The following is a 9,598-nucleotide window of genomic DNA, read 5'->3' as shown; positions in this document are numbered from 1 at the left end:
GGTTTTTCTAACTCCTTCTGCACGGCTCCTGGTCTCCTTTGCCAGGCCCAGCTGCTCCCCTGGTCCCCCTTCCCCTGTTTCGCACATGAAGATGCACTTGCAAAGGGCTCTGGTGGTCCTTTCACTCCTGAACTTTGCCACAGTCAGTCTGTCTCTCTCCACTTGTACCACCTTGGATTTTGGTCACATCAAGAAAAAGAGAGTGGAAGCCATTAGGGGACAGATCTTAAGCAAGTTGCGGCTCACCAGCCCCCCCGAGGCATCAACGCTGGCCCATGTGCCCTACCACATCCTAGCCCTATATAACAGCACCCGGGAGATGCTGGAGGAGATGCAGGAGGAGAAGGAGGAAAGCTGCGCTCAGGAAAACACTGAGTCGGAATACTATGCCAAAGAAATCCATAAGTTCGACATGATCCAGGGGCTTGCAGAGCACAGTAAGTCCCAGCTCTCGGTTGGGTGTCACCTTGGGAGGGTCCCAACTTGAGCAGAGACTTGATAGAGAGAGTCCAGGGCTTCGGTTTTCTGAGCACCTAAGGCTCAGGAGGAGCTGGGAGGGAACCAAGACGATTCTGGGCTGTGTTCATTGCTTCTCCCCGAAACCCAGCCGCCTCATGCCAAGGGTAGAACCCATCCAGTTAAAATCCTTGACAGTTATTCATGGGGGGGGGGGGGGCACTGCACTGCCTGCGGTATATGCGTGCTCACATCTATATGGTGATACGGGTAACCGCAAGCATGTGTGCTGTATTAAAAAAAAAAAAAGGCAGAGTGAGCCAGAGGAGAAAGCACGGCTCTGCAAGTCTGGAGACCTGGATCTTTTCCCTGGTTTTCTAGAGCTCATTGTGACACGTCTCTCTCTTAGTTTTTCCAATCATTCTTTGGGGGAAATGATGTTTGTTATGGAATAAGGTTGGTTAAAAAAAAAACCAAACCCTTTTCAAAGATGATAGCTTTCCCTAGCACACTGCAGTAAGCATGTTTCATGTGCTGGATTTATGGGGGTGAGTACATATATGTTCATCTGTGTGCCCTCTATAAGCTCCCATCCAACTCTCCACTTGCTTCCCACTCCCTCCTAGGGAGTGACTGACTTCAAATGTTCACACTATCTGTGGAACACACACCCACCAGAAGAGAGAGGAGAGGAAGATTGATGGGCGAGAAATGGGTATCTTTTAGGCTTGTCTGGTGAGGGAGAGCAGGCCTGTGTTTTACTGTATATGTCAGTGAGATGCTTTGGGCTTTTTATGTGTATAATGGTACAGCAGACCTGGATGTGGGTGAGATGGGCAGATGGGTGTGTGTGTGTGTGTGTGTGTGTGGTGTGTGTGTGTGTGTGTTTATTGTCAGTGTGCTAGAAAAACCGGGGATCATCCGTATTTTTGATGCCTCTGTGTGTATGTACATGTGTGGAAGTCATGTGTGTTAACAGAAAGGGAATTTAAAAATCCCAATACAAGGGAAGGAAATTTGGCAGATGTCAAGAAATAAACTGACAGCTCGGGCACAGATGTGAGGGACTTGTGGGAAGACCTCTGTTTGCCCATCCTACCAGCAGGTGTCCTCATGGTCCCTGGCAAACTGGTCGGAGGGAGTCAGACAGACTTGGAAATTTCTAAAGGGGAAATGGTGAAAATCAGTGAGGCTGAGGGGCCAGATTTGCCTGTAGACTGATGATTCAGAGAGGCCTTTGGTGGGGGGGACTAAATAGAACCAGCAGAGTAACTGAAAATGCCTTCAAAGAAGGATATATTCATGCCCTGGGGAGGATTTTGTCTCCATTTAAAGATCACAAACTGTTAAAGCAAAGGAAGGCCTGATTCAGTCTTCCTTGTGCCAAGCTGAGGAAGCTGTGGCCGCTGCTCATGGGTAAATGCTGGCTAAAATTTTCTTACTCCCGCTTTCTGTGGCTGCATCTCTCTTCCAATGTGGCTGGAGTTTCTCAGATTGAGGCTCTGGACATAAAGGATGCCTCTCCCCTCCTAGGATCTCTCAGGGCATGCATGGCACCTTCTAGAGGCTGATGCTTCCCTAGGGGTCTGGAATTTCCAGTGCTAGGTGGCACCTGCATTACTGTATCCCCAATCCTAGGGAGTGGGTGGGGAAGGGACTAGAGGCTAGAGGAAGGAGGGGACAGACGAGAAGTGTTGTTTGTTGTAAAACTGATGCTGAAGGGAAAAAATAGGCATGTTATTAAAGGGTGGTGGAAGGGAGGGAAGAGGAGAGAGAGAGAGAGGAAGAAGAAGAAAGAAGGAGAAGGAGAGCAGAGAAGAAGAGAGAAGGAGGGAGAGAGAGAATTATTAATAGCAATCAATCAATATTCATTAAGTACCTACTATGCACCAGGCAGTATGCTAATCTGAAGTCACAAAAAGAAGCAAAAGAGAGCTCAAGGAGCTCACAATCTAATGGTAGAGATAACAAACACACCAGCAAACAAGTTCTATACAGGGATAATAGGAAATCCTAACAGAGGAAGACATTAGAGTTCAGAGGCATAATAATTAAAAATGTAGAAGGTGGGATATGGAACAGTTGTTCTTCAGTTGTGCCCAAGTTTTCATGATCCCAATACCGTCCATGGGATTTTCTTCGCAGATTCTGGAGTGGTTTGCTGTTTGCTTCTCCAGTGGATTAAGGCAAACAGAGCTGAAGTGACTTGCCCAGGGTCACACAGTTAAAGAGGGTCTGAGGTCACATTTGAACTCAGGTCTTCCTGACTTCAGACCCATGGTTCTATCCACAGAGTCATGTAGCGGCCTTCATAAGGAAGAGTAACAGTCCCTAAATAAAATAAGGACTTTGTAGGACCCTAAATCCAGAGCTGGAAGGAACAGGAGAGGTCTAGCTCAGACCTCTCCTTTCTGAGATGAAGAAACTAACGAACAAGAAGTTATGGGAGTTCACCAATGGCTTAAAAGCCACAATGCCAACTTAGACCCTCTGACTTCCCGGTCTAGTCTTCTCCCTGCTGCTTTACAGACTTTTGGCCAAAATTAAACCAGTGTGATTGTGTAAGAAACAGAACAGAACAAAAGCAGATTTAGGGAGAAAACCAGCAGGTCCAGAGGAGGCACCCATACAGTCAGTCAGTATATTCTAACGCTGGACTGGCCGTGTGCGTGGGCGTGGGCGTGTGTGTGTGTGCATGCATGTGTGTGTGTGTGTGTGTGTGTGTGTGTGTGTGTGTGTGTGTGTGTAGAGAAGCTTTGGATGCAAAGGCAGAAATCTGCATATTATAGGCATTAGACACAGAGGAAATTTGTTCAGTCGTTTTCAGTCATGTCCTACTCTCCATGACCCCATTTGGGGGTTTCTTGGCAAAGATACTGGAGTGGTTTGCCATTTCCTTTTCCAATTCATTTTTACAGATGAGGAAACTAAGGCAAACAGGGTGAAGTGACTTGCCAAGTATCACATAGCTAGTAAGTGTCTGAGGCCAGATTTGAACTCAGGAAGACTCACCTCCCTGACTGCAGGCCCAGGACGTTATCCATTGCACCATCTAGATAGTCTCCAAGTAAAACAGTGGACAACTGGCCCCAGGAGAGGCCAAAGTGCCAGCAGATGTAGAACAGATGCTAGACAGTGACCTTGGTGCTAAGGAGAGGGATGGAACATTACCTAGCAGATGTTCAGCAGGCCTAGAAGTAGGTAGCATTGACCAGACTTAAAATAAACCCTGAGTAAATAGCAAGTGCAGAATGCTCCTCAGGAGACACTGAGTCCACACCCAGGAGGGGGCAGATGCTAAACAGAACCCCTGGGCCTCTGCAGCAATGCCTTGCAGGTGCAAATGCAGCAGGAGCAGCCCATCCACAGCTGCTGAGGTGACACCAAGGTTGACCAGGCATGGCAGCCAATCAGGTGCTAAGCAGACCCAGATGGAAAGACACACACACACACACACACACACACACACACACACACACACTCACGGTACTCACTGATTATAAAGAAATCCAACAGACACAGACGAGGCAAAAACACAAGTAGGACAGATGGTGAGCATGGGACAGATACTGATCACTTATGGCTTGGAGATAGACGATTCCTCCTTCCCCCCCCACCCCATTCCCCCTCCTCTCCCTCTCTTAATGCAGGATAGAGGTGATATGGTAACGGTCTCTGCCAGCGGCTTCCAGGTTCTGAACAGAGCAGGCACCAGGCCCTTGATGCCAGAGTTACTGTAGGAGAGATGATGAGGTCATGTCTCACTCCCTACATTCCTTCTCTCCCAGTCACCTTCTTTATCCAGTAGACTTTTGCAGGGAAGGGGCAACAGGAACAGGGGTGAGAAGATAGAGGGTGCATTCCAATCTTCTTCTCTTGGACAAAATGATGCACGTGAAAGTCATGGCAGCCTCATGGAGCCAACATGACAAACAGTGAGTCGGGGAGCAGGGGTGATATGGGAAAGCAGACATTAAGCAAAAAAAATGTAAGAGTTTGGAACAGGTACAAAAGAGAAGCATTCTGCCAAATCTAGTGCATTCTCCCCAACTTCTTGGACCTGGGAGGTGGTGGGGTAGATGGCAATGCACCAAAAGGTGGAAATTAGAATAGGTCCAACAGCTGATCTGCTTTTATCTGTAGCTGAAGAAATAGGAGAGAAGAAACAAAAGCTGATTGGATCAACAGTTGTGAGAAGAATGTTATGGAGGACACTTTTTTTTTTTGTAAATAATATTTCATTTTTTCCAAGTACATGTAAAGATAGTTTTCAACATTTTTTAAATAAGATTTTGAGTTTCACGATTTTTTCTCCCTCCCTCCCATCTCCCCTACCCAAGGCAGCAAGAAATCTGATAATAGATTAGACATGTGTAGTCATGTCAATACATTTCCACATTAGTCATGTTATGAAAGAAGAAAAAGAACAAAGACGAAAAGCCACAAAAACCAAAAACACAAAAAAAGTGAAAATAGTGTGCTACCGTCTGCAGTCAGACTCCAAATTTCTTTCTCTGGATGTGGACAGCTTTTTCTATCTTGAGTCTTTTGGACTTGTCTTAGATCATTGCGTTGCTGAGAAGAGCTAAGTCTATCATACTTTATCATCACACAATGTTGCTATTACAATATTCTCCTGGTTCTGTTCACTTCACTCTGCACTGGTTCATGTGAGTCTTTCCAGCTTTTTCTAAAGTCTGCCTACTCATCATTTCTTATAGCACAAGAGTATTCCATTGCATTCATATATCTAGTTCAATTATTCCCCGATGGATGAGCATCCCCTCAATTTTCAATTTTTGCCACCACAAAAAGAACCGCTATAAATTATTTTGTATATGTGGGTACTTTTCCCTTTTTTTATGATATCTTTGGGATACAGATCTAGTAGTGGAATTGCTGGATCAAATGGTGTGCACAGGCACTCTGAACAGAGCATCTGCCATAGGAGATCTGAGAATTCTGTGAAAACTGAGAATTACATATTGCATATAGTGATAGGAAAGGATGATACCACATCTAGTGAGAATCCTAGACTCTCAGTGTTGTAAGAATCTCAGAATGTATCTAAGTCATCTAACTCTGAACAGGAATATTTTCTACAAGATCCTTTACAAGTCTATGCTTCCTCCTGTTTTCAGTCTTTAGAATCTAAATCAAGTGCATGTTTGAAACAGTGGAGTATAGAAGGAAGGGAGGGAGGAAGAAAAGAAGAGGGAAAGAAGAAAGAAAAAAGAGAAGGAGGGAAGGAAGGGAAGGAAAAAGGAAAGGAGAGAAGGAAGGAAAGAGGGGGAGGAAGGAAGGAAGAGGGCAAGAAAGGACACAGGGAGGGAAGCGGAAGGAAGGAAGGGAGGGAAAGAAGGAGGAAGGGAGGGAAGGAGGGAGGAAGTGAGAGGAGAGAAAAGAAGGGATGAAGGGAGGGAGGGAAGGAAAGAGGGAGGGAGAAAAGAAAGAAGAGGGGAAAGAAGGAAGGAAAAGGTAAGGAGAAGAAGGGAGACAGAAGGGGAAAGGGAGGGAGGAAGGAAGGAAGGAAGGAAGGAAGGAAGGAAGGAAGGAAGGAAGGAAGGAATGGAAGGAAAGAAGAAAATATTTACTAAGTGCTTACTTTCTCACCACTGCACATTTTGCTCTGGTGTTTCATTCAGGCACAAACTCTCTCTCTCACCCAAAGCTAAACAAAGGACTTTATTTTTTTTTATGAAGACTCCTACCCCTTCCCCATCCTAGGTGATTATATCTTGGATGAGTTAGATAGATTTGTCCTGCCAGAAAAATACGTGTCAGCTGAGAAAATATCTTTTATATTAGTCTGTAGCTCTACATATGGGAACTCAGAAGAGTATCCTCAGATTTCTTCACCATTTTTAGACAGTGGGAAAGGACATACCCCTTTCCCAGTTCTTTGCACTACTCATTAGCAAAATAATTCCTTTATACATGTTCAATGCCTTTGGCGGTGGTGGTGGAGGAAATCCTATTTCTGATTTGTAAATATCTGTATTTGGCAAAGACTGCTGATGCTTACAACATTAGAGTATATGAAAACATCTGCAGTTAGGAAACATCTGAACACAGACTTTTTGATTCATTCACTCTTATGCAAGTACATAAGTGTTTACCATATGCCAGGTGCTGGAAATTCAAAGGCAGAAATGAACGAGTTCCTGCCTTCAGCAAGCTTACATTGTCCTGGTGGAGAGCGGACAATGAATACATAGAAAATCGAATACAGAATATGTACAAAGTATCTTATGGGGGCACTAACAACTGTAGGGATCAAGGACAAGTGGTTTGGTTTTTTTCCCCTAGAGGTAAGGTGGAGCCATAGGGTAATGAGTGTTGTGGTTGGACCTGTCTTTCAGGAATATCAGTTTGGTAGTTGTGGAGAGGACTGATGGGAGAGGGTAGAAACCGGAAGCTGGGAGACCAGTTTGGAGGCTGTTCCCATAATCTGAAAAAGAACTGATGAGGTCCTGGACAAGGATAGACACTTTGTGAGTAAAGAGAAAGGAATGGATGGGAAGTATATTATGGAGGTAGAAACCACAAGACTTGGCAAGTGATTGGAGTTGAGGGGGAGGGAAGAGAACAGGATGATTCTGGGGTTGTGAATCTCGGAGACTGGAAGAAGGATGGTGAATACCCTCCATAGAAATAGGAAAGGTAGGGATTGAAGGAAGTGTTTTGGGGAAAAACCAGCTGGAGGTACCCAGCAGGCAATTAGAGAGGTCAAGGTGTTGTTCAGAAGAGACAGAAGCTGTGTGATAGTTGAACCTACGATTAGATCAATAAGAGAAAGTAGGAGAGAGATAGAGGCAGAGGGAGAGATTGAGAGGGATTGAGAATGAGAGAGTAACAAGGAGAAAGAACAAGAAAGAATGAGAAAGGGGGAGTGAGTAAGTGGGAGACAGACAGAACTAGATAGTACTTTACAAATATTATCTCATCCCCATTTTATAGATGAGGATATTGAGGCAGGCAGAGGTTTAAGCAACTTGCCCAGGATTATACCATTAGTGAGTGCCTGAGATCAGATTTGAATTTAGGTTTGTCCCAACTATAGGTTCTCTGTTCTCTGTTCACTTCACTGTATAACCTATCCATGTCATCCAAAGCAAAACAAAATACAGACAAAGAGTAGTACACAGAGAGTGAGTGATTCAGCAGTCTTAAATGCCATTTCTTTCTGTACATGAGGATGACGATCTTCTGGGCAGGTGACTCAAACCCTGGAAAGGCTTGTTGGAAAGGTTGCCCTTCTACTATCACCTTCCTTATCTTGAATATCGGCTCCCTATTGGTCATTTCCGATGTGGAGGTCATTCTCCCTCAAAAGACAAATCAAGAAACAAGGTAAAAATTGAGAAACTTACCCTCCTTTCTGCTGTCAGTTACTCTTGTCTCACCCACCCCAAGCAAAGAGGAAGAGCAGGGAAGGCTAAAGGATAACTTCAGAGTTACCAACCTGGGAGAAATTGGGAAGTTTGAAGGAATGTCAGGTTGGGGGGTGGGGAGGAAGGGGGAGAAGAAAGATAATGAGACCTATTTTAGACCAGTGAGTTTGAAACATAGGTTCATACTATTTGAATCATGGTTCAATTATCATAAAGCCTCTGTCTCTTCTAAACTACACCCTGACCTCAGCAGTTGCCTGCTGGGTATCTCGAACTGGTTTTTCCCCCAATACACACACAGAGAGAGACACATATACACATACATACATACATACATAAGCATACACACATATACACATATACATCTGTATGCATATACATATATACATACATAATATCCAGAAGATGGTTAACATTGTATGACTGGAGCTTAGGAGAGATATTTAGACTGAATTCATCAATTTGGGCTTCATTTATGTAGAGATAATAATGGAACTCTTGGGAGCTAATGAGATCTCCAAGGAAGTGCGTAGAGAGAGAGCAAAGAAGGCTGCAGAGAGCCCTGAGAATGCCCATTCTAACTAGTGCCCTTTTAGATGCCATGTGAGGGCATATATATACATTCCAGCATATGAAGTGCTGGACTTGTCGTCTGACAGATATGGGTTCGAATCCTACACCGGACATTTCCTAGCTGTGTGACCAGGTGCAAGTCCCTTATCTTCCCTGAATCTGTTTCTTTTACTATGAAATGGGAATAATGATAGCATTTGCCCCATAAGGTTGTGAAGATAAGTGAGAATATTAGAAATGCTCTGCAAATCTTAAAAACGCTATATAAATGTGATCTATCATTACACAATATCTAATGTTTTGGCTACTTAATTAGATATCTGAAGGAAAGCTAGCAATGATTGTCATTTATAATTTACATGTGGTTTATATCAGCCAAGCATTTCCACATTATTTACTTGCTGTGGTTCCAAATTCACTGGGTCCCATGCTTTCTTCAGTGTTAGATCCCTTAGATAAAATAATGTATAATAAAAACAAATTTATTATAATAATGTGATATGATTATACTATATAAAATAATGAATATATAATAAGTAAACCGTTATATAATGCCTACTCTGTGCTCGGTACTATGCTAAGAACTTTACAATTATTATATCATGTGATCCTCACAATGCCCTTGTAAGGTAAGTGCTATTATTATTCCCGTTTTACAGATGAGGAAACTGAGGCAAACAGAAGTAAGAACACCTGCTTAGGGTTACACAACTATTAATTGTCAGAGACTGAATTTGAATTCAGGTCTTCCTGACTCTAGGCCCAGGGTTCTCTCCATCACACCACTTAGTTGCTTTGCACATTATATCAATATGTTCTTTACTTCCTCTTCCAGAATGATTCTTAACTTTGGTAAAACTCAGACTTATTGTTCTGTCAACCCAGTTTACGCCCCTGTGCCCCAGATAACACCAATATGAGGCAGAATGTTATGGGAAGACATCATGATAGAGGGGAAAGATTTGGAGTCAGAAGCCCTCGGTTCGAATTCTGTCTGTTAAATGTGGGACTTAGATCGATTCACTTCACTTCTGAATCTCAGTTTTCTCGTCTGAAAAATAGAGATTGGACCAGGTCTCTCCTGAGATCTTATCCAGCTTTAAATGCATACTCCTTGACTAAGGAAACACGGATATACATGAATCACATCTGTGATAATAGTAATGACTTACTCT

At 43.7% G+C, this 9,598-nt stretch overlaps 1 protein-coding gene across 1 annotated transcript in view; it reads left to right on the top strand.

The window, feature by feature from the left end:
- Positions 1-85: 85 nt before the first annotated feature.
- Positions 86-9,598, top strand: part of TGFB3 (transforming growth factor beta 3) — a 38,082-nt gene continuing 28,569 nt past the window's right edge. The window contains exon 1 of the mRNA XM_072623522.1: positions 86-437. Within this exon, the coding sequence (XP_072479623.1) occupies positions 86-437 (352 nt within the window). The remainder of the gene's footprint in view (positions 438-9,598) is intronic.

Source organism: Notamacropus eugenii, chromosome 7 (genome assembly GCF_028372415.1).
Source record: "Notamacropus eugenii isolate mMacEug1 chromosome 7, mMacEug1.pri_v2, whole genome shotgun sequence".
NCBI classification, from domain to species: Eukaryota; Metazoa; Chordata; class Mammalia; order Diprotodontia; family Macropodidae; genus Notamacropus; species Notamacropus eugenii.
The sequence above is the reverse complement of the archived record's forward strand: the minus strand, read 5'-3'. Positions and strand labels throughout refer to the sequence as shown.